This window comes from Branchiostoma lanceolatum, chromosome 12 (genome assembly GCF_035083965.1).
Source record: "Branchiostoma lanceolatum isolate klBraLanc5 chromosome 12, klBraLanc5.hap2, whole genome shotgun sequence".
NCBI lineage: Eukaryota > Metazoa > Chordata > Leptocardii > Amphioxiformes > Branchiostomatidae > Branchiostoma > Branchiostoma lanceolatum.
In genome coordinates this window covers 4,764,705-4,790,264 of record NC_089733.1, presented here as the reverse complement: position 1 = coordinate 4,790,264, position 25,560 = coordinate 4,764,705, and the positions used below count along the sequence as shown (strand labels likewise).

The 25,560-nt window shown below is 43.2% G+C and overlaps 1 protein-coding gene and 1 long non-coding RNA gene across 3 annotated transcripts in view; both read left to right on the top strand.

Annotated features, from left to right (window-relative positions):
• The window catches only part of LOC136445955 (uncharacterized), a 492,269-nt gene that overhangs the window by 205,215 nt on the left and 261,494 nt on the right, over nt 1-25,560 (top strand). The window lies entirely within an intron of this gene.
• Nucleotides 10,946-19,625, top strand: LOC136446415 (2-Hydroxyacid oxidase 2-like). Its single transcript, XM_066444771.1, has 8 exons — nt 10,946-11,171; nt 12,174-12,325; nt 12,975-13,227; nt 13,759-13,919; nt 14,613-14,704; nt 15,122-15,280; nt 16,016-16,085; nt 16,920-19,625. The coding sequence occupies exons 1-8, from the start codon at nt 11,011-11,013 to the stop codon at nt 17,012-17,014; spliced, it is 1,143 nt and encodes a 380-aa protein (XP_066300868.1). The 5' UTR covers nt 10,946-11,010; the 3' UTR covers nt 17,015-19,625.

The window sequence follows — 25,560 nt, the reverse complement described above, 5'->3', positions numbered from 1 at the left end:
ATCTACGCCATTGTTAATCCAGTCTCCCACCTCCGACCAACATTCATTATTCTGGATGATCTCATTCCATTCAAATGCATGTTCGTGTAATCCCCCCGCCTTAAACGTATTAGGATCTCTAAACATGATGGAATCCGCTGAAGCCTTTATTTTTCCCTGGACAACTGCATCTAACGGAGGTGGAACTACATTAGCACCGTCCCTGGCTCTTGATGTCCACTTCTGAGGTTCGGTCAAGAATTTATGGTAGGCTTCTAGCGACTTGACCGGAAACTGCAGTTCAAATGGTTGGATGACCTCCCCAACGTTGAACGTCTGAAATAACGATTAATCCCAATAACTTCATGTGTCCGTCATACCACCACAAAATGTATTTTCGCAATTATCTGAACGTACCAAAGCTAAATTGATACCGTACTAGGATCAAGGGAGTTTTATCAGCTATACCAGACAGCTCATAACTAAGATACTAACGAGGTTCCTCTACCCAAAAACCATCCCTGGGCTCAGTCTATCACATGCTGTGCACCTATGTGACCGGGATAGGCTACGACATAATAAAATACCAATTAAGTAACTCTTCAATACATTTTAAATACAAAGACATTATGGATTAAAATTTTTCGCTTTTCCACCCCAATCGAATAAGTCTACTTTCTCTGAACCGGCAAACATCAAGTAAAACCTAGCCCGGTAAAAAACCGCGTCTCATGGTGACTGTAGCAGTAATTCGGGTCTTACCGATTGATGACGGCAGTTCTTATATAAAACAAGACACCCACTAGCTTTTCTCAAATGCGAAGTTTTAACCTTTCTGTAATCTGTAACTCCAACAAGTACTGAGCCAGATTGTATTAATTTAAATAATGACAACTCCGATTACCGTCTTGTATCATTGGATTTCCCTCAACACTAAACTTGAGGAAAATATTGTATACACTATTTAACCTTGTCGCAACTTCTTAGGTCATTTACATGGTTTGACACCACTTTTTTGAATTAAGGGAAAACCACTCCATACCCTTTTCACCTAAAACGGAATAAATCTATGTTGTTTTTGTGTGGTCTTCCTTCGTTTACGTGGTCTGGAGGTCAATTCCGCTTTCCTAGTTCTGGCCAAAGGACCGCAAGGCGTATTTACATTGGTTTTGATTCTAGTTGTTCCCAGGAAACAACGTTTCCCCATTTTAAACCAAACTATGTTATCTGGACCTTTCATAACTTTAGCCGCTCAATTGATCTTCATTTTAACTCCACCTTGTTAACATGCCCCGGTATTCCAAATTTCAGCTTGACTCGTAACTTCACAATTCTTAAAAGATCGTGTGTCTATAATAACAGTCATATAACGTTTTACGTCTACTGATTATCTAAAACTATTACCCTGTTATCAGTACTTTTCTCGCTCATGTCTAACTCCAGATAAAAGAACCCGTGTTGTTACCACCTCACTTGTTTATTCACACCTACACACATATCCACATTTTACTATCATTTATGAACCATTATAACCAGACTCTTGCTTGCTGAAACTTCTTTAATCATATTCCAAATAATTGTTACAGTGTGGGAAATCTGATGACTGCTAACAACAATCCCTATCACTCATTTTACAACATCCAAGCTCTGATAATAGTTACCAAGTGAACAACATCTTCAGAATTACAATTGATCAACTATACTGACATACATTCATTCGAAACTTTCCAAGTCGCAATCCAATCCGTTCCGGTCTGTAACATAATCCAACCACTTGAATACCATCAACAATTTTGATTCCGATTTACTTGCCAAAAGGTGCTCTGCAATCTACAGCGAAATGGCCCAATAATTTGCAGCGATAACATTGGTCTGTGGGGCCGGCCACCCTACCTCGCCCTCTGCCTCGCCCCCACCAGGCACAGTCACCTGACTCTGAGAAACCTGGGGTCCCTGGAACTGATTTTGTAACATAGCGGGGGCTTGGCCCTGAAACTGATTTTGAGGAAACATGGCCGGAGCTTGGCCCTGGAACTGATTTGAAAAAAGCGTAGACGGAAATGGGCCCTGGAACTGATTCTGAGGGTACCCGCCAAAACCTCCCTGGTACCAGACAGGATTTAAACCCTGGAACTGTGCCTGGTTCCACCTATGTGGATTAAGCTGGTTCTGGTAAGTCAACATGGGCCGGGGAGGTGCAGGCATCTATTGCAGGGGCCGAGGAATATTCAAGGGTACTTGCACTCCTTGAAACTCCTCGAGCCCCTGGTTGAAATCTGTGTTAGTCGTAGCCCTATTCACTATAGTGGACACGCTTTTACACACTTGCTTGAGTAGTTTGGAACCAAACTGGTCCACCAACAACTCCTTAAAACGTAGGCTAAGGACATGCGGTTTCAGCTGTGTCACAATTACTTTAAACTCCTCTGCTCTTGGGTGGCCCTCCGCCCTCGCAACGCCCACCAGCGTTTCCCTCAACGCCACTACCTTCCTCCTATCAAACAGGGCGGCTGGTCGTGCCGCATGTTCCAGGATCTGCTGCTTTATGGCTTCTGCAGTTTGCTGCCCCGACAGCCTCTGAACCGTTGCTTCCAGCATGTTGAGTCTGTCCCGTAATGCCTACAACAAACATTTCCACATATAAGGATGCATCATTCCACTTTATACCTAACCGTGCATCCCTCACACAAAATACCTAACTTTAACCTTAACCCTCATGATCTCCCACAATACCCGACGATGGATCCAACCTACATACATATCTACCTAACCCATAAACCTGTGCCCATCCCATACCGACTTAATTTACACATCATACACCAACACGCGACTATGGGCCTATCCCATAATTCATCAATTTACCCATCATATACCACACGTGACTATAGCCTATCCCATCATGACTCAATTCACACCTCATAACCAACACGTGTTATGAGCCTAACGCCTTATGAATCAATGTACACGTCATATACCAACACGTGACCCCGGGCCTGTCCCATAATGAATCAATTTACACATCATATACCAGCACGTGCTATGGGCCTATCCCATAATGAATCAATTTAAACATCATACTCACACTTGACTATGGGCCTATCCCATAATGAATCAATTTACCCATTATATACCAACACGTGTTATGGGCCTATCCCATAATGACTAATTTTAAACATCACATTCACCCGTGCTATGGGCCTATCCCATAATTAATTTACACATCACACTCACACGTGACTATGGGCCTATCCCATAATCAATTTACACATCACACTCACACGTGACTATCGGCCTATCCCATACTAAATCAATTTACACATCAAATACCAACACGTGTTATGGGCCTATCCCATAATGACTAATTTTAAACATCACATTCACCCGTGCTATGGGCCTATCCCATAATTAATTTACACATCACACTCACACGTGACTATGGGCCTATCCCATAATCAATTTACACATCACACTCACACGTGACTATCGGCCTATCCCATACTAAATCAATTTACACATCAAATACCAACACGTGTTATGGGCCTACCCCATAATGAATCAATTTACACATCATACACCAACAAGTGTTATGGGCCTATCCCATAACCAATCAATTTAAACATCATACTCACACTTGGCTATGGGCCTATCCCATAATGAATCAATTTACACATCACACTCACACGTGACTATGGGCCTATCCCATAATGAATCAATTTACACATCAAATACCAACACGTGTTATGGGCCTACCCCATAATGAATCAATTTACACATCATACACCAACAAGTGTTATGGGCCTATCCCATAACCAATCAATTTAAACATCACACTCACACGTGACTATGGGCCTATCCCATAATGAATCAATTTACACATCATATACCAACACGTGCTATGGGCCTATCCCATACTGAATCAATTTAAACATCACACTCACACGTGACTATGGGCCTATCCCATAATGAATCAATTTACACATCATATACCAACACGTGCTATGGGCCTATCCCATACTGAATCAATTTAAACATCACACTCACACGTGACTATGGGCCTATCCCATAATGAATCAATTTACACATCATATACCAACACGTGTTATGGCCTATCCCATAATTAATTTACACATCACACTCCCACGTGACTATGGGCCTATCCCATAATCAATCAATTTACACATCACACTCACATGTGACCATGGGCCTATCCCATAATCAATCAATTTACACATCACACTCACACGTGACCATGGGCCTATCCCATAATAAATCAATTTACACATCACACTCACACGTGACTATGGGCCTATCCCATAATAAATCAATTTACACATCACACTCACACGTGACTATGGGCCTATCCCATAATATATCAATTTACACATCACACTCACACGTGCTATGGGCCTATCCCATAATTAATCAATTTACACATCACACTCACATGTGCTATGGGCCTATCCCATAATTAATCAATTTACACATCATACGCACCCGTGACTATGGGCCTATCCCATAATTTATCAATTTACACATCACACTTACACGTGCTATGGGCCTATCCCATAATTAATAAATTTACACATCACCCTCACACGTGCCATGGGCCTATCCCATAACATCCATTAGTACCCCACACACATATAAACCTGAGCCTAGGCATAAAACATCGCTCAAACACATTCCAAACTCCAAATACTAATTGACCTACAGACAATAACGGAAAACCAGTAATAACCACCTGTTCTGAAGGGGCCTGAGCCTGAGGTTGCGGGGCCTGTGCTGGAGTCAATACTGGGGCCTGTGCTGGAACCACTGCCGGAGCCTGTGCTGGAACCACTGCCGGAGCCTGTGCCGGAACCACTGCCGGAGCCTGTGCTGGAACCACTGCCGGGGCCTGTGCTGGAGCCAGTGCCGGTATCGGAACTGGTGCCGGCGCGGCCACCGCTGGTGCCGCAGCTACCCCCGACGCCGCCGCCGGACCTGCTCCCGGAGGTGCCGCCTGTCCTCCCGCTTGTCCTCCCTGCTGTGCTGCTCCGGCCGAAGCTGGACCTGCCAGGTTTCCCTGTCCTGGGGCTGCTGGCTCGTAACCATGGGGTGCTCCTAACCGACTCGGTCGGCTTTGCCCTGTCGGTCTCGTCGGTACCTGAGACATCTAAAAAACATGTCGAAAATTAATAACCAACCCCGTCACCAACAGGACGTATCACTCGTCTCCGGATTCACGCCAACAGCCCGTAACACGACAACTCTATGAAGGAAGACCGCCCCGACATATCGTACAGCCGAGCACGTGGCAACTTGCATACGTGCAGACAACTTCCACACCTGACCATTCGACTAAAATCTGAATACCAATATTAAATCTATAAAGAAAGCCAACAAAACAACAAAAAAAACACCTTGTTACGCCAACCTTTGTTACCTCTACCACTTCTGCCCTAATTCTCCACTCCTCTCACTACTGCCCTGCTCCTTTCGCCCGCAGACCACTCTCCTGTCCGCTGTACCCACACTCCGCGGTGTCGAGCCGTGCATGGATGTCGTCCGTGCCGCTCGAGATGTGGCGGAAGGGTCCGTTCACTGCACTGACCTGTACGTTGGCTGCCCCTCCTTATATAGTAATTATTTTAATCTCATTAGGGGATGAGCCAATCACTGCGCAGGAAAGTTAGCGAGTTTGTCTTCCCCGCTGAGCAGTTGCGTAAGACATCCTACCCCATAGTTATGCAAATACTCCCGACGGCCCCCTGTCGTCCAATGTGAGACAGCCGCTCGGAGGAGCTAACTTCAAAATATCCGCGAGGAATTCGCTTGGCGCCTGCGGCGCCATGGGGCGCCCGTAATTTCGGGATCCGCTCAGCCTATCACCCGATATCCCGGTATATATTCGGTATATATATATAGACTCTCCTTCCGAGGCCTACAGCCTATGGTTAGTCTGGTAGGTATTACTTGTTCACATTACCAAAGTTCTACAGAAAACAATGACAAAAAAACACAGTAATAAAATGACGTCATACATATTTTAAGTATCACCTATGAAAGTTCATGAGAGTAAGTGTCTTAACGGACAGTCATTACTTATTCACATCACAAATGCTATACGTTATTGTGACCTTACAATTGATTAATTCAATCATCAGGCGAGTAGCCGTCAGAATGGCCCAAGTTACGTATAAATGACGGGAGAGCCCTGAACTATGGCAGACTTACGTAAACTATGGCAGACTTATTTATAAACTCTCTCGTTACGGGATCAAGGGACCCCTGAACAAGTGGTTCTCCGACTACCTCGTGGACCGACAGCAACGTGTTGTGATAAATGGCATAGCATCTACTTGGGGGTATACACGGGCAGGCGTGCCACAAGGAAGTATACTGGGGCCGCTACTGTTCCTTGTGTTCATCAACGACATAAAAGAACTGCCCTGCTCCTCCAACATCAACTGCTTCGCGGACGACACGTCGCTCTCCAATTCTGGACCTACTGCCCAGGTGGTGGCCAGCACAACAAACACCGACCTTCAGCTCGTGTCCACTTGGTTCTTCAGGGGACTTCAGTTACATCCAGATAAATGCAAGGTCCTCTGCATCAAGTCCTCTCGCAGCAGAGTACAGCTCCCCCCTATCTATATTGCAGGACAGATAGTTGAAGAAGTGCCCTTCTATACCCACCTAGGTGCCACCATCCACCAGACCTTACGCTGGACCGAACACGTCCAGACCACATCCAACAAGGCCAGGTGAACCCTGGGATTTCTGTGAAAACTCTGCGACAAGCTATCCCGGGAGGCTCTTGAGGTGGCGTACAACACAATGGTTAGACCCAAACTCGAATATGCAGCGGTACTGTTTGGGGACCTACCTTGTTCTGCAAGCAAGATACTGGAGAGAGTTCAGTACCAAGCAGGCTGCCTTATCACTGGAGCCCCGAGACGTACACCCTCCAGCATTGTCTTGCAGGAGCTAGAATGGGACAGTCTAACTACCAGACGACACTTTCACTCCTTGATTCTTATGTACAAGCTGGTGAAAGGTCTAGTCCCACCCCACCTACAACCGCTGACACGTGTCACACGAGGGGAACGAACACATGTACAGCTCCGTAACTCTGGGCACCTCCACTTGCCTCGCTGCAGGACCCAGATCTACAAGTCAAGTTTCATACCCCACGCATCCAGACTCTGGAACCAGTTGCCTCAGGTAGTGAAGGAAGCGTGCAGGGCTCACCTTCTGACTCAGCCGAGGCATCAGGCACGAAGAAGAAACGGCCCCAGACTTGATAACATCCTGGCGGCCAGACGCCGCATGGACCAGTGTTTGTAGCAATACGAAGTGATAGTTAGGTATATTTATATTTATTCCGCTGCTTTTTAGATTGTATTTACCACTGTTTATTTATTTGTAGTCTATGTGCTTTGTATTGTCTTGTGTGTGGGCCACGAGAACGAGAACGAGAAATCACTACAAATTAGTGATGGCCATCGGCATCGGCGCCCCCGCCAGTCGTCATGTTTGTTTTTTATTGCAGATTACAATGTTTGTTTAGAAGGGTCATAGTGAGAAATACACAAAAGGAGGTGAAATGTCGCAAATACAGTATACGTTGGTAAGTAAACATCACAGGTTGGCATAATATACGTTGGCATAAGATAACGTATACATGACCCTGGGATCAAGAAATCACTAGATCTAGTGATTTCTTGATCCCAGGGTCATGTATACGATATCTTATGTCAACGTATATTATGCCAACCTGTGATGACAACTTACCATTAGGCGATCGGCGATAGTTCCCCGGCCAGTCACCATGTTTGTTTTTATTGCGGATTACAATGTCTGTAAGTTAACATTGCAGGTTGCTGTATTTTGGCATAAAATAACGTATATAGGATCCTGGGAACTTAGAGACATTTAATACCTGGCGATATGTTTATGATATTCTAAGTGCGATGAAGCTCTGCTCTCCTAAGGGAGGAATAAAGAAGAAGAAGACCTTTACTGTACATGTTTGCAACACTGGGCTTAATACATTGGTCACCACAAAACATGTTGAACCGATACAGTTCACAAGAAATTATTAAAGCGGTCGCGAGTTTGCCGCTTGAAGTCCATTGGGCGCACGCGTCCCACATTGATTATAACGCAAACATTGCCTATGTATGTCGGTGATCAAATAACAATCAAAACAGATATTAGAATAGAGGGCGCAGGGGGGATAATGAATGAATTACAATAATGCCCTATGCAGAATTGCTAACGCGCGAAAATTTGAACAGTAACATATTACCTAAAAAATTTAGAACTTTTGACCGACGCAAAGAAATGGAAATCGACCAAATTTCAAAATATGCCATACACTCTATACGAAATAAGCAGCTATGCTACAATTTCGAGTTCGTGAAAAGCATCGCGTTGCTAATTGAAAAGAGAACGGACCAGACAGACAAAGGAATTCAAAGACCAAATTTACAAACCCAAACGGGCAAAATCCACGCTACCGGCGTCGCGGATTGGTACTGCATTCTGCTGCTTAATGCGATAATCTGAGTTCAAGACTAAATGATGCCAAGGTTGGCTGTTATGTAGGGGGATGTCATTGCTAACCACCTTTATTATGCAGATGACCTGTGTCTCATATGTCCCAGTGTCAATCTTTCCAGACATTGGTAGGAATGTGAGAAGAGGTCGGTCTTGAAAACGATATAGGACTACCCACTTCGCTTATTCCAGATATTAGTATGCAAGACCCGGTCCAACAAAAGCTGACTCTTGTAGAACTTACTATCGCTTTCGAAGATAATGCCCGTAATGCAGAGAAAAGAAAAGGGGCAAGATATGAGGATTTGTTGAATGAAATTCACATTCATAGCAGCTACAAAGCAACGCTTGTCACAATTGAAATCGGTAGAAGTAGAAGTAAGTAGTAGTAAACCTTTATTTTCCTTGGAAGGCCCTGTCGGCCAGTACATATACATATACATGTATATACATGTCCGTTCTTCCCAGGGGTCCAAGTGGAGGGGGGGGGGTGTCACGGGAAATGAATAAATAAATAAAACAACAAACAATTTACAGAAAAAATGAATAATTAGTTCATACATTACCATAATCATACAAGTCATAATCGTCAGGCCAGTCCCTCGAGCTCTATATCCTGGTCTTCAAAGTCCATAGCGTTGGAGCACGCTGGGCATCTACAGGCAGGCTGTTCCAAGGCCACAGAAATGCTCCAGACAGGGCCATAGATCTGCGGACACAACCCCTCGTCGCCCTAGGTAGTTGTGAGAGGTCGCTTGTCTGGTAGCTCTGATGGCGCTCTCGCGGCAGGTCACAAATTCATGTGTTCTGGCAACATGTTATGTAAAGATCTGTAAATTGTCAGGAGTTTTTGTGTTTTGTGGATACCCATAACATCCTTCCAACCAAGAAGCATGTGCATATGTGCAATAAGGGTTCTTGGCTGGAGACCTACAATTAGCTTACCTACTTTATTCTGCATTCTTTGCAACCTCTGAATATGTACCATACTGGCACCATCACGGTGGTCTGTCACTAGGGTACGCTTTCCCGTTGATACGCGCGTTCGACAAGGTATCGGGTTACACGAGTCAACGTTTCGGCTATTGGCAAAACATTTGCAAATAAACAAAATAGTGGCGGGGCGGGAAAATATTTTCAAAATAAAACGAAATTAGCGATTTAACAAACTTGTATGTTGTCATTTTGTGCCGAATGGCTGATTTTTCTATATTTTGCTCCCAAACACGATTATTTTCTGGTTTTAGGAAGACCGTTTTTTCAGGCACACATCGCAAAGGCCTGGCTTCAAATGTCAATGAATATCTCTTATTTTCATATTTTTTGTCGACCAGGAACAAAACAAAACTTTGTGTGTTTGGGGATTTTTTTTAATTTCTGATTCTAAGTATAGTTAACATCGACAACTCTGTGAAAAAATTGCAATTTTTTACATTTTTCGCACTCAATTACCCATAATTCAAAATCAAGGGCATTTTTCAAAATCCCCAAAACACAAACTTCGGGAAAACCGTTACGGTCATTTTGAGCCACTAATAAGGTAAGCAGGGTTCTTTATGAAGCTGATCCTTTACGATGTTTAAATGCATGTCATGCCGCACGGATAGGGGGAGGGGGTAATTGACACCGCCGTAAACAAGCCTTCTAATTTTCAATGTCAAAAAAGTTACGCCAGTAAACAACAAAATACCAGCATGGATATACTCTCCAGAAAACAGGTAATATTTGTGACGAAAGTATTTTTTTTCTGAAGCGGGGAAAGGGGCCAGGCGGCGCGGGTTTACAGTAAAAACTTTCAATGACCGCAGGTGACCCCGAATCGAATGCGCGTTCGGATTCGATTACGTCATTTCGAACCTCGTGGAACAGTGTTCGAATTCGGCTGGACATGGGAGTTTCTGAGCATGAATTTGACCACCGTGCTGGCATAAGTTAAGTGAGGAAGGAAAATAGTATTGTACAATGTTACCAGAGTAGTCTGTGTCACAAATGATAGAGTGACGCATAGCTAATTTCAGCGATAGAATATTTCTTTATTTGTAGTGCTTTTGTACCCTCCCTTGTGATTAGTAATGTATGGTCCCCAAGGAAGCACAGGTGTACATCATTGGAATTTTGTATGACAATCAAGGTTAGATTCGATCAGGTAAACGACTTGTAGCGTGTAGTTCTTTCAAAGACCGCTAGGCATATGACAGGTTGCATAATGTTGGAGGACGAATAACGTGTTTCGAGGGGCCAATGCCTAAACCTCCTTCATCAAAGTTCATATCATAAAGACAAAAGAACAAGCAAACTCGGGTAAATATATAACCAACTTAGGTCTACAGCAATTTACACGACAATAGGCTTTGCTTACTGTACTGCTGTCAAACGGACTGCGACATTTATTGGGTAAGCACTATTAAAGCAGGTTTCGACTTTTAACCTTTCTCCGGTCAAAGTTGAACAATTTGGAAGTGTTACAACGTTGAACTTGAAGTCAGGATGTCTTCTGTGTCTTGCTGTGCGTCTCGAGCCCCCTTTTCGCGTCTTGAAGACTTTGAATCTTTAGCAGAGAAGCGTCTTCCCAGCGATGTGTGGGAGTATTACAGCTTTCCGTCCTGCAGTGGGTTCACACTTCAGGAAAACAAGCGGGCTTTTCAACGGTACGTTTACATTGAGAAAAGTACTCAGAGTAAAGTAAGGAATAATTACGTTCAATAGAATATAACCTCCGTCATATTTTATGTAGGTAATAATACTTCATGTTGCAACTTTTGAACTCGTTTTGGGTTCCATTGCCTCCAGGCTTCGTTTTACTTTTTCATGATATCTTTCAATCCAATCTCGATACTTTATAATCATCACAATTAGTTTCTAAGAATTTAGATTGTTAGAAATGAAGGCGTGCCTCAAGCACGTTACAACAACCTCATTACTCAGATGGGTACCTACTGGCTGTAATATGATACAACATGGTGGATTATTATTATTATTACAACGACCTCGTTGCTTTCTTGCTGGCATCAGCGTTACATGTGGACTTTGACCTACCAACTTTGACGACATAGACTTTGAACGTTGACCTCCAGAGGACATATTTTGCATATAGGGGAGACTAAACACGGTCAAATAAAAAACAGGGTTTAAACCTTTGAAAATCCTATTTTCAAGGGTGGGATTTTTTGTGAAATCTGGTCAGTATAGGAGTGGCTCTGGTGGGATTATTAGACTCTGTATTTGCTGGATTAGGTAAAATAGATGGTCTGTCTCTACCTTGTGGCACCCCCTGGCACCCCCTGATATAGGGGGATGGTCTTCAACTGGGTGTCAGAAGCCTGTAGGACCTATCCAAGGGCTCGGATTTATATAGGTGTGTGTGGGGGGGGGGGGGCGGCATATCTGGAGAATAGCCGTATAGAATTTGTCAGGAATGAATCTGATGACAGTTGACATGACTGGTTAGTATTTGAGGGTGAGTTTTTGTAGTCTGCTGTTTTGATTCCTGACATGATGACACACCTTCTTTTTCTTGGTTGGTTGGTTGGTTGGTTGGTTGGTTGGTTGGTTGGTTGGTTGGTTGGTTGGCTGGCTGGTCGATTCTATCTTGTTTCCACCATATGTAATTCCTCCCTCTTTGAGCTTTTTGTACATTTCTGACCGCCCAGGTACCGACTGTTGCCACGTGTCCTGCGTGATGTGTCCGGTGTGGACACTGCGGCCACAGTCCTGGGCAGCCGACTGGACATGCCTGTAGCCATCTCACCCACAGCCCACCACTCACTCGCACATCCGGATGGGGAAAAGCCAACAGCAAAAGGTTACCTGTCATAAAATTGTTATCAACAAGGTTGTTCGTATATTTCAGTGCCTATTATGACCAAAGGGAAAATATATATTGTTGGAATGGGCCATTTTAGATTGGAATGGTCCATTTTAGATGGGGATGCCTTTGGTCCATTCTTACTTGCTTGGGGATCAAGTTGGGAAAGTTTATTTTGAACCTAGAATAGTCAATTTCTGGGCAGAATTTATTTTGGAATGTTCCATATTTGCACAGTGATTTTGAAACAGTCCAATTTGGTAGGGTTGTGGGACAGGAAGTGCAACATGACGTATTTGCTTGCAAATATTGCATTTCTAATTACAGAATATGTAATGTTGTAGTTGAACTGAAACTTGCTAATTTCATAAAGTTTCCTGCATTGTTAGTAAAAAAAAGTTCAATCAGGGCATGTCTCCAAGACCGAATTTGTATGTTGGGACCACCAAAATTTCACACTGTCAGTCAAAAAAATCTAAACTCTACGACATGAAATTGATGAAAATGTACTTTGGTAAGCTTAAAATGACAGATTCAACACCAAATATTAACAACATGGGCTCCCAAATGGAAAAATATCTATAGCTAGAGACAGCCCTTCATTCAATGATTTTATTTTTTCAATCATATTTCTTGTCTGTTGTAGGAGCAGCATCTGCCAACACAGCTTTTGTGGTCAGTTCCTTCGCCAACTATTCCCTGGAAGACATTGCCCAGTCCGCCCCACAGGGGGTCCGTTGGTTCTACCTGATTCCGCAGAACGATCCCGCCCGTACCGAGGAGCTGCTCCGAAGAGCCGAGAGCGCGGGATACACCGCGATCTGGCTAACGGTGGACCTGCCTCGGTTTGGGTTCCAAAATCGTCGTGACAGTCGGATAGAGTCAGCAGAAGGCAAGAGGTACATGTACATGTATAACGACCATTACCATGTATCTGCTGGGTTACATAAAATTGAGCTTTCAACATAAATCCGCATCTTTGAATGATGAGTGTGTTTTAAACATCTATAGCGCAGCCACTCCATGTATGCACAGTTAAGATATGCATTGGGTTATACCCCTATTTTCCGACACCTACATGTATGTTCTGACACCTAGGCACCAGTGTTCTGACACCCCTTTGTTCTGACACCACTACATGTATGTTCCGACACCAGTGTTCTGACACCCCTATGTTCCGACATCCCTATGTTCCAACACCCCTATGTTCTGACACCACTACATGTATGTTCCGACACCAGTGTTCTGACACCCCTATGTTCCGACATCCCTATGTTCCAACACCCCTATGTTCTGACACCACTACATGTATGTTCCGACACCAGTGTTCTGACACCCCTATGTTCCGACATCCCTATGTTCCAACACCCCTATGTTCTGACACCACTACATGTATGTTCCGACCCCCTATGTTCTGACACCCCATACAGGTTTCCTAATCTGACTTTTGACAACGCGCCCAGTGACGTTCGCTCGTCGGAGTTTTCCGCCTACTTGAACGACAATGTGAAGCAACCAATCACGTGGGACGACGTAGTCTGGTTGAGGAAGAATACGCAGCTCAAAATCGTACTAAAAGGAATCCTTTCAGGTCTGCGAATAGATAATTATTTCAGCTCTTATGGATTTTTCTTTTTGTTTCTTTCTATTAAGCCACACCAACTTAACTTATTAGTGGGTAGATTTCAAAAAAAATTATGCTGAAATAGAAAACATGCTCTGAAATAAAAACAACTGTAGACCGAGGTTAATTTGCCTTTGTTTATTTGTTTATTTAGTTTGCACTTAAAATAATAAATATATAACAATGAAATACAAAGAAGAATACAACAGTGCAGTGCAAGGAATGTCGAAAGCTATTTTGCTTGCCCTTGAATATTCTAACCTGTATAAACATGACATTGATTATTTTGAACTCAACAGTTTTTCTTGATACAGTATTCTACTGCTTAGAAAAAAGTATAGCATCTATCTTCAAGGTAGAAAATTGTAGTTTCCTGTATTTTTCTGATTGAATAGCCTTTTTAGATAGATACAAACAGTTGTACCTGCTATTTTGCTATAATAATACTACACATTTCTACTTTGAGGGTAGATTAAAGGTTATTCTTTTTTTAGGGAATATTAAGCAAAACTATTGAGTATGAAATGATGCAATGTTACATTAAAGGTAACACATCCAGAGAAGCGATATTAAAAGACAAGTCAAATTCATTTGTAGAGGTTGATTTAACTTTCAACAATCAATGTTGATGTACGTTTGAAGAGAAACTTGTCTTTACAGCTGAGGATGCAAAAGAAGCAGTAAAGGTTGGTGTTGACGGTATCTGTGTGTCCAACCATGGGGGAAGACAACTGGACGGAGTACCTGCTTCTGTAAGTTGTACTCAGGGCATTACCCCATGCAGAGCCTTGCCACTCAGTGGCCTATACAATACACCCAGGGGGAGGCTCTGCTAAACTGGGCTGAGGTTTCCACTCTTGTTGACATGGACTGCATAACCAGCAGTCAGCCAATCAGAGATCGAAATGTTTTCTTTTGGTTAAGTCTGATTCTCGGGCTGACAGCTGACAGCTGGTTAGAAGCCACGCCAACAAAAGTGGAAACCTCAGCCAAGATGGATTGAGTGAGTGAGTGAGTGAGTCACTGACTGCCTGACTGAGTGAGTGGCTGACTGACTGACTGAGTAACTGACTGTGTAACTGACTGAGTGACTGACTAACTGACTGACTGACTGACAGAGGGGTCTTCTTGGGCAGGTTTGACTCTTCGATATCTACCCACTCTCCCAGATCGATGCACTACCGGACGTTGTCCGCGCGGTGGCCGGTAAGGCGGAGGTTTACGTGGACGGAGGTGTTCGGAGTGGGGCGGACGTGCTGAAGGCCTTGGCGCTCGGGGCGCGATGTGTGTTCGTCGGCAGGCCTGTCCTCTGGGGACTCGCTTGTGATGTAGGTTTTGAAAAACACTTTAAATTTCCCTTTTTGCAAACTGTAATGTATCTCTGTGGTGTAGTGGCCTGCGCCTTTGTCTCTCACCACATCTGGTTCCATTTACTTGGATCAGAAGTTCTGGGGTTCAAGCCCCAGGTAGGACATCTCTGGACAAGAGGCGCAATGAGTCATACCAAAGACTTTATAAAAATGGTACATACTTGTGAAACAGTAGCCCCCTGCTACAGTGATTGCACAACAGTGTGGCCCAGGGCTATGAAACGGAGATGGGCACTGCCCTATCAATAATGGTGTGGGAGGATTTTAACTTAACTTTTTACTAATAGCTCATTTTTTTTATTAGTCGAGTATAGATTGTGCAAAAAAGAGAGGGATTCAATTTATTCAAAGTGCAAAGCTTGTTTGCCACTTTGTATGCTTAAGTAATATGGACAAATTCACATTCATTGTGGCGCTTAGACAAACCCAGTAGCGTCTGTTTTTTTTAATGACGGAAATTTAAAAATGTCCATCATTACAAAGAAACAAGAAATAGTTGATTGAATATGTTCGTTTATCGTACTCAATTTATGTAGCTTGCATAGTATTTATGTATTTTTCTGTCAACCCTTCTTTTTTGGACTCCTCTGTACTTAGCTCGTTGGACGAGTATGTACAATAAAGATCTTCATTAATTTCGTTTATAGATATCTGTCAGAATTGATGTACAAAATTGACAAGTTTCCGTTGCAGGGTGCGGAAGGGGTCCATCAAGTTCTACAGCTGCTGAAAGAGCAGCTGAATCTGGCCATGGCACAGGCAGGTATGTGGAACACTCATCTAATATGATTACAGATTATAAATTTAGTAGTATTACGTAACCATGGGACAATTATTTTCTGTGTCCGTGGATTTGCAGCTTCATTTTCTCTTATTTTGTTTGTGTTCTTGTATTTCAAAAATAGTTACTCAACAACTGTATAAAATTTGGAAACAGTCAAACGTTTCTGACCTTCATCAACGTGTTCTTGTATTTGTTTGTTTATTTATTTAACCAGGGGAATCATGTCGCCAACTGACAATTTTAAATGGGCCCTGGGGGGAAGACCCCAAACAAAAGTTATCTACATCAAACGCCATCAAAATTAATAGAGATAACAAAAGAAAGCTACGCAAACTACAAATTGATACAAAACCAAAGTATTCGCAGTTTTCACTGTGAACTCTTTACGGCATTCTTAAAACCACCGCAAAAAGCCGTTCCATAGTGTGAGTGTGGCGCTACTATTATTTTAAACGCAAACTCAAAACCACCGCGAACACTCATTTTCTCCCTACTGCAAAATGCCCGCGAACATTTCTGCATTTACAGTTAGTATGTTCGCTAATTGAATACAGTAGAGTGGCAGAAAGTGGGGGCAGGATGCTAGACACTTTGGGACACTGACAGGATGGTTAGGTCAATGGTCCCAGAAAAACTAATTTCCAGTCAATTTCCTGCTTTATGCATGTCTGTTGCCCTTCCGGAGACAGTGAAAAAAATGCATCAGACAGAATCAGCAAGACTGGAATTCACAGGAATAAATAAAACAAGTGACAGAAGCTGCAAATATTTCATGGCGGTATGACATCTTTGACTTCTTGTTTCCCACTGCAGGTTGCTCCCGGGTGTCAGACATCAAACCATCACTGATCGTACATGAGTCCTACTACCTTCGTGGCCGCCACTGTTCAGACAGCCATCCTCATTAATCAGGACCCCTATCGCTCCACGTTACATCGCTCGCGTAAGGGGCCCTGATAAAAAGCCCCGCCAGACATGGTTATGACGACGTCGCCACCAAAACAGCTTCAGCCAATCAGAGGGGTTTGCTTCCTCTCATTGGAAGCCAACGCGCAAGAAACGCTGGGAACCTATCAACCAATCAGGTTACGTCTTACATCGCTACTTAATTATTCATGAGCAACTAACGATTTTTTGTGACAAATAAGGCTAGCTCATTAATCATTAATGAGCAACTGTCAGTGACGCCCCCATAACCATGTCTGGCGGAGCTTTTTATCAGGGCCCCTTACGCGAGCGATGTAACGTGGAGCCATAGGTGTCCTGATTAATGACGATGCAGACAGCTAGAATCAGGAGAAGCTAGACTGAAGCACAGCGCGGATCCGGAGAAAAGAACTTTGCAACAGAACTGAGTCAGCTTACACTTACGTCCCGAAGATTTCAAAATAATCACAGTTAAAGAGGAAGCCTGCACTATAAAATCACCCAATAAATTCAGCTAACGTAAACTCCCAGAGTCAGTCAGCTACTGGTGGGCTATCGGTGGAGGCCTGGCTAAGACAGTGACTAACACAAGTTACTCTTTGATACACTGTTGAAATGTAACAGACAGCAGACATGGCAGATAAGGAATTGAAGTTGTATCTGAAAAAGTTAGCTTCACCTAACCCAGAATATAAAGTAATGACAACCTTGGCTTGCCATGCTCTTACTGGTACTGTGAGACATGGCTGGCAGTTACATGTACATAGCCCCTGTCTGTACTGGTTTCTGTTTAGACTGACAAATTGATACCATATTACAAGCCACACTTCTAGAAACACAATTATCAAAGCTTATTCTACTGTGAGGAAGATATTTTCAAGCCAAAAACATAGAATTAGGCACTTTGATATTCAGATTTGAAAGTTGAAATTGGAGCACAAGGTTGGTTTTGCAAAAACTGAAAGTTGTAGATGGTATAAGCCTTGATTATGTAACATCTACATGTATCTTGGTTATTCAGCATGGTTTGACAATGTTTCCTTGAATACCAGTAGAGAAAAATATTTGAATTTTGACCAGTATTATATGCAAATCTGCTCCGACTCCGACCATTGTTTTCAGCTTGTAGACAGTCTGGGATGTTTATGAGTTTATGTGGTTATGGGGGCCAATTCACCCCTCAAACTGCTGGGAAGGTCACAGTGGGGAGTACTTCCTTATTGGGTTACCCAGGGTAAGCCTGGATCCTCTTTAAGTACCCTGGTTAAGTACAAAGCTAACAAGGCAATCAGAGGTGGTGTATTTTAACCCCTCACCCATTACTGATTTGCAACCCTACAAGAACTATTCCAAGGGACAAGCCAAATTTAACGCAGCACTAAGTAATGAGTGTATAGCAATGTTTGGAACCATAATTCAGACATTTGCAGACACACACACACACATACACACACACATACACACACACAGAGACAGACATGCCAAGAACGATTCTTCACTCTCTTGGGGTGAAATTCATAAATCTATCCACCATCTCAGTATGTCTGTACAACCCCTCCCCTGGGTTTACATTAGTGTACAGGTCTAACTAAAGCCACCCTCAGCCTGCAAGTTGCAGAAAAACATAAAATCATACAACATACGATTCTTCGAGCTAAAATAACAAAAGCTCCGTATTATGACAGACTAAAGAATCCACCACACCTTTAAAAAAAGAGTCAGGGGCATGCCCGGCGTGCGAGTGTCTAGAGTATCACTCTACATCAAGGACCTGCAAAGATCACGCGATTTTAGTGAAAATTGTGCGATGATCAAGAGAATACCTGGAGTGTTATTGCTGAAAATGTCATTTACAGCTCGCAGACCCATTTCCAGGCCGTCTGACAGGGGTACGATACTGGGCTGTCCAAATCTTAGTTTAGAAAAAATCTCCAAGCAGATTTCATTTGTCCTTTTGCTCATTTTTTCATTCATCTAATATATTCATTCTTTCACTCATTTGTCTTCATTTATTCATTCATTAACACATTCTACATAAAATCAATGGCTGAATCTAATTTGTTCATTCATTCATTATATGTTAGGTTGATGACCAAGTGGTAATAAGTAGCTACAATCTAGCTATAGCAGACACAGAATCTAGAGGTTGTGGGTTCAACTCCTGGCATTTCTAAGGATAGACATCATGTCCTTGAGAAAGGCTTTACTTGACGTTCTGTGACTTTTATCTCGCTCATTCTCAATGGGCGACTTTGTAACACAACTTTGCGATGGGTTCCTTCAGCTTTTATTTTGTGTGAAAGGAACAGACTACAAAATACCCCATACTCCAATTAAATCAAAACTATAATGCATGCTACATGGCGCATATGGCCGTCGTGCTTGACACCTGTGGACAATTGTATAAAATATTTTTCATCAATCATTAGAAAAAGATCGTCAATGTCTCAGATTTTCCTTCATGAACACCGTGATCTTGTCATGACTCTTGTACATCAAAGAATACCATTGTCCAAACTGCTCTACGCAATATTCAACTCAACCTCATAGGTATTGAGCTGCACTGGATGTTTTCCAGCCCAAGCAAAAAGAAAGGGGAAAATGGATAAAATACATTTATTTACAAGTATGTTGTTTCAATTGTACCTCATTAATTATGACTGAAGCTGGGTCACTGTTTGGGTCACTTAATGTGGCCGTAGCTACGGCCCAGAGTCGTCATCGTGGGTTTCTGAGTATGGCTAATTCTGTGGCCTTCAACGTGGGTCACTGAGTGTGGCTGAAGCTGTAGTCCCGGGTATTCATCGTGGGTCACTGAGTGTGGCCATAGCTATGGCCCTGAGTCTTCATCGTGGGTCACTGAGTATGGCTTAGGCTGCGGCCCTGGGTCTCATCGTGGGTCACTGAGTATGGCTTTAACTGTGGCCCTGGGTCTTCATCATGGGTCGCTGAGTGTGGTTGTAGCTGTGACCCTGAGTCTTTGAATTCATATGCCACTGAGTGTGGCTGTAGCTGTGGCCCTGGGTCTTCACCGTGGGTCACTGCATATAGCTGGCTCTGTAGCCCCGGGTCAAAGCATATGGCTGGCACTGTGGCCTGGGTCTTTATTGTGGGTCACTGCATATAGCTTGCACTGTGTCCCTGGGTCTTCATAGGTCACTGCATACGGTTGTATTGTATCATTGCCTGCTGATGTCTGTCCATGATCATGAGTTGGATGGCTGTCCGTAGCATTCGAGTTTTCCCAAAGCTTCTAGACTGGTTGGGGCAGTGTAGACCACTACATACGGCTGGATTCTGCAACTTTCATCGTCTGCGAAACTTGTACCACGGCAGCGGCCGCACAAGATGACCATAGCTGATGCCAACACAACGAGAAAAGGCAGTGTTCCTGCAATGATCAGGGTAAAAATATGGGTCCTGTTGGCAATATACTTTATGGGTGGGTCTTCCCCAACAAGTATGACATAGTCAAGCTCTGTTGTTTGCTCCAAGAATGACTTCTCGTGCGTGTATGGCATGTCTGTGGAGTTCCCAGTAGAAATGGTAATATTGTGCATGTATGGGTTGGTGGCTTGAGGATATGCCGTGCCCATGCTTATAGTGACCGTCATTTCTTTGCATCTGCTGCCCATGGATTGGATCCCTTGACCAGGCATGTCCGAGCTGTTCTGTCGACACATCACGTCTAACCGCAAGTTGGTTAGGAGTGTTCCTCGGAGGTTAACAGGTGACGCACACCTGAGAAAGTTGGTATATGCGATCCAGTCCAGGTGGGGTCGATTGCAGATGAACCACATTAAAATTTCATCGCAGGCAAGCTCGTTACCGTGCATCTGTAAAACCATCTTGTCATGTCGCTTGGACGTAAACAGGTGACGTGACTGTCGATGTGGGTGATTCGATTTCTGCTTAGGGATATGACTGCCAACATTTCAGGCAAGAGGAGCGCGTCGACGGGCACAGATGTCAGGCGGTTGTCGGACAACACCAAACGAATGAGCAGTGGCAAGCCGCGGAAGGCATGCTGGGATATGGCGGATATTGCGTTCTCTCCCAGAAACAATCGTCTCAGATTCTCAAGCCCGATGAACGTGTCTGGACCTAAAGATGATGAAAAAATGCTTTTATTATATGATACAAATCAAAAGCAGAAGCAATGATATTATTAACCTTTGACAACATTAATCTGCCATGATAAATCCTCCACTTTGAAAAAACAGTGGGCTTGAGAGATCTCTAGTGCAGCATGCCCCATGGCCAGGTATGCGCAGTTTAGATTTACGGGCGTGCATTATACTGGGGGACGTTGGGTTGGAGATCTGTTCGGACGTATCTTTTCAGGGTGTCGGAATTATTATACCCTAATTGCTTCTAGTTTAATTTTTGATTTGCATTTTAATTTCTATAAAGCGTACACCACGGTCTGATGACCCAGAACACCAGATCTGAGAGAAGTCATATTTGTCATCAAGGCTGAGTTCGATCAACGGGAGACCACGGAAAGCTCCCGGCTGAATCTCGAAAACATTCGACCGCCGAATCCGGAGATTCGTTGTGCCGAGATTGCTCGGAAAAGACCGCTCGTAGAGCGTAGAAGAAAGTAGATACATAATGATAATGAATTGGGTCTCTTTCTTAAAGGAAATTGGTAAGGTATCGAGGCACACCGGAATGGCGACGACCGTTCCTTTGTGTGTAATCCAGTTGCAGGACGGACCTGGAAAAAATCAATATTTTGTATAATTTTTGACCTATTTCTTTCCAATTTGTAAATTTTGTTTAGTATTGATCATAATTATAGCATAACTTGTTGTGTTTAATACCTTAAGATTCATTTGTATTTCTTCTTATCTATTCATCTATTAGGATTTATTATATAAGTTCAACTTATTTTCTATTGTAAATGTTGCTTAGTTTTGAGTTATGTACAATTTATGATATAATTGCTATTGTCAAGTTTCGAGGGACCACAAAAAGCCAACTAGGCTTCTGGCCCTCCCTGCATTTCTTTTTCCCCTATCTTTGTTTTTAAACATTTGTACATATGTGAATAAAAAATAAACAAAGAAGCAAAAACCTTTCCCCTCTTCATCAGGACAGTGGCAGTGGAGATCCAGTCTTGCTGATAACTGATGGCAGTTTTCCGGGCATTGTGAGGCTTCTGAAAGCTCGAAAAATGGAGGAAAAGCCAGGAGAAACAACAGCAGTCCCTTGTTTACCAACATCTTGTTACATTACTGAGATTTTAGACCTAGATACATAATTCAGCATGACGACATTGTTTTCACAGAGGAGGGGAGTTGCTCCGCCACCTTGCTTGAAAAATACATGTAGCGTGCTGCCATCACCCCCACATGCACGTGCAAGCTGTCAGCTGTCTGGCGTAACGGCAGGGTTTTCGGCCCAGAACCCAAGGGTCCCGGGTTCGAATCACCTGACACCACCAATCTTGTGCCCTTGGGAAAAGGCGCTTTACACGACTTTCCTCACCCAACCCAGGTGTAAAAATGGGTATAGTATGTGTGTGGGTCGTAACATCAGCAATAGCTACCTGTGTCTCACGTGTATTGCACTGTTGCAATTCCAATAAAATCAAAAATCAACATACATGTAGCGAACACCTCTTTTCCTGTCCTACACGGCCAAAACGGTCTCGATGCTGAATACATAATGTATTTGGGTGCCTGGCATGCTCTCAATACGCCCACACATGCACGTGCACGCTATCAGTCTAACATGTTTTTCTAGAAACCAATCGCATGGCATTTTTCCCCCTGCCATGCCGTCAAGGAGCTATCTACACGGGAGTGGACACGAGAGCACGACGGGATACATAGGCTTAACGCACCAACATGGCGGCGGTCGGATTTTGGAGCCAATGACGTGATGCAGAACCAAGGGGACCGTGCGTTTATTCAGCAGTGTGCAGATTCATGGAAGGCGCGTATGGGCAGGGGATATAGTGGTGTTCCACTTAACATGACAGATGTTCTTCGGCAAGTGCCTGCTGTCCTTCTTCCGTGTTTTCTATCTGCAGATACTACATATTTTGCCCTTTGGAGGTGTTAAACAGAGTCCTAAATGATTACAATAATACATAGCTACATTTTAATTGAACCCTCTGTCACACCTACATAGACCCTGCTTACACAGAAAATTTGAAGTCAATCAGCCAAGCCGATCGTGAGAAATTGACCTGACAAGTTTACATTGTGTCCACCAGCCCCCCTCCCCCTTGGCTCAAGTGTGAACATTTCAACATCTCCCAGGAATGTGATCAACTAATGTCAATCTTTCCAAACTAGCATAGATGATTAGCACCTATATCCCTCCAAGTTATGATGGCATATGAAGTCCATCCATGCTTTTGATTATGAAATATTCACTGGGAAAGTTGACCTTTGTTTGACTTCATATTCATTACACCCACCTCTATTCAAAAAAAGACGGAAATAGAAAAACTGGTCTGATTAAAAAACAAATAGTAAGATTCATTAGTAGGTATAGCACGGCAACTTATATAGGCCTATCAAGTCAATCCGTGATTTTGATGATGAGATATACACTTTGGAAGTTGACCTACTTTTGAGGTGTTGTGTTGTTCGCACCTAGCCCCATTCAAAAAGTAGACGGAAATAGACAAACATGTCTTATTTTTAAAAAAAATTGTAAGATTCATTAGTAGATACAACCCGCCAACTTACATGGGACTATCAAGTCAATCCGTGATTTTGATCATGAAATATACACTTTGGAAGTTGACCTACTTTTGAAGTGTTGTGTTATTCACACCTAGCCCCATTCAAAAAATAGACGGAAATAGAAGAACTGGTCTGATTTCTTAAAAAGTAGTATAAAGGCAATTTTGCATGTAAGTAAGCAGCTAGGCATGTCGTTTACATATAAGATGAATAAGAGCGGCTCCAGTATGGATCCCTGGGGGACTCCATACCTTACTGTGCAAAAATCTGACGTGTGACCATTAACTGATGTACAATGAAATCGATCAGACAGATAAGACTGGAACCACTTTGCAGACTATCCAACTATATACCATAGACTACTAACTTTTGCAATAAGATACTGTGATTTATGGTGTCAAAAGCTTTTGACATATCTATAAAAACTGCACCAGTGATGTTACCACTATCAATTGCCTTATACCACTCCTCGATAACTAAGTGTAGAGCAGACTGGGTTGAATGTTTCCGACGGAAACCGGACTGTCAACTGGAAAGAAGCTTGTGTTCAGTCAGAAACTGGTAGACCTGGGAGTGAACTGCCCGTTCAAGAATCTTGGAAATAGCTGGCAGAATATATACTGATGGGTCTGTAGTTAGTTGCTTCTGTTCTGTCCCCAGCCTTGAAGATTGGTACAATCCTCGCCCTTTTCCAGTCTGTAGGGAATTCTGAGGTTGATAATGATAAGTTCATGATGGACGTTAATGATGGAGCAATTACATGAGCAGCTGTTCTCAGCAGACGGCAGTTAAGTCCATCTAAACCGCTGGCTTTATTGACTTTCAAGACAAATGTTTCCGGGATAGGCTGGAAACTAAACAGAGGCATACTCGTACTGCGCTGTAAGAACTGTAAGGGGTGAAATAGAGATTTACAACTCTGTGACACATCAGCCAGTTTCTTGGCTGCGTGTCCAATGGGTAGTAGGGATTGGATAAGTGGCGTGATCATGAACACCTCGAAGCTAAAGGCACTGTGTGTTGTTAGCCACACGGACAGGGAAGTACGTCACCTGAAAAGCAGGCTGGAAAAATGTGGAACCTGTGCCTCATATGTCATATACTGTGCTCGGAATGTTGACTGGAAAAATAGTGTTAAAAGTGCGCGTACGTTTACGTATATAAAAGAGTGCAATAGTCAACCAGTGCAATATGTTTGTATGTAGTTTGCCTGTATCAATGATACATGCCTGAGAAGACCGACGCAAACGGTTTACTTTTTACCTTGCGCCCCCTGGGTGTCCTAACCCTAACGATAGGGCACTTGGTATTGGAGGAATGAAGACCGCATTATTATCTCATTCATGGTTACGGAATAATAGCTGACCAAAGTTTCGCGCATAGGCCCAATACTTAAGCATAATAGGGCAATGGCACAGGTCTAAAATATCAATCTCTTTACCAGAAATTTCAAACTTTACATTCAAACGATAGGGCACTTGGAAGTTATTGAAGGAATGAAGACTGCAGTATTTTCTCGAGTAATAGCTGACCAAAGTTTCGCGCATAGGCCCAATACTTAAGCATTATAGGGCAATAGCACAGGTCTAAAATAGGTGTGCCCTATCGTTTGAATGTAAAGTTTGACAGATCTGGTGAATAGATTAAATTTTGGACCTGTGTCATTGCCCTATAATGCTTTAAGTATGGAGTGGGGGGGGGTAAGATTTGGTCAGCTGCACCTCCGTCACCATGAATGTGAAAAAAAATCGGTTTCATTCCTCCAACACCTACCAAGCTTAAGTTTCCTATATTTTAAATGTAAAGTTTGACAGTTCTGGTAA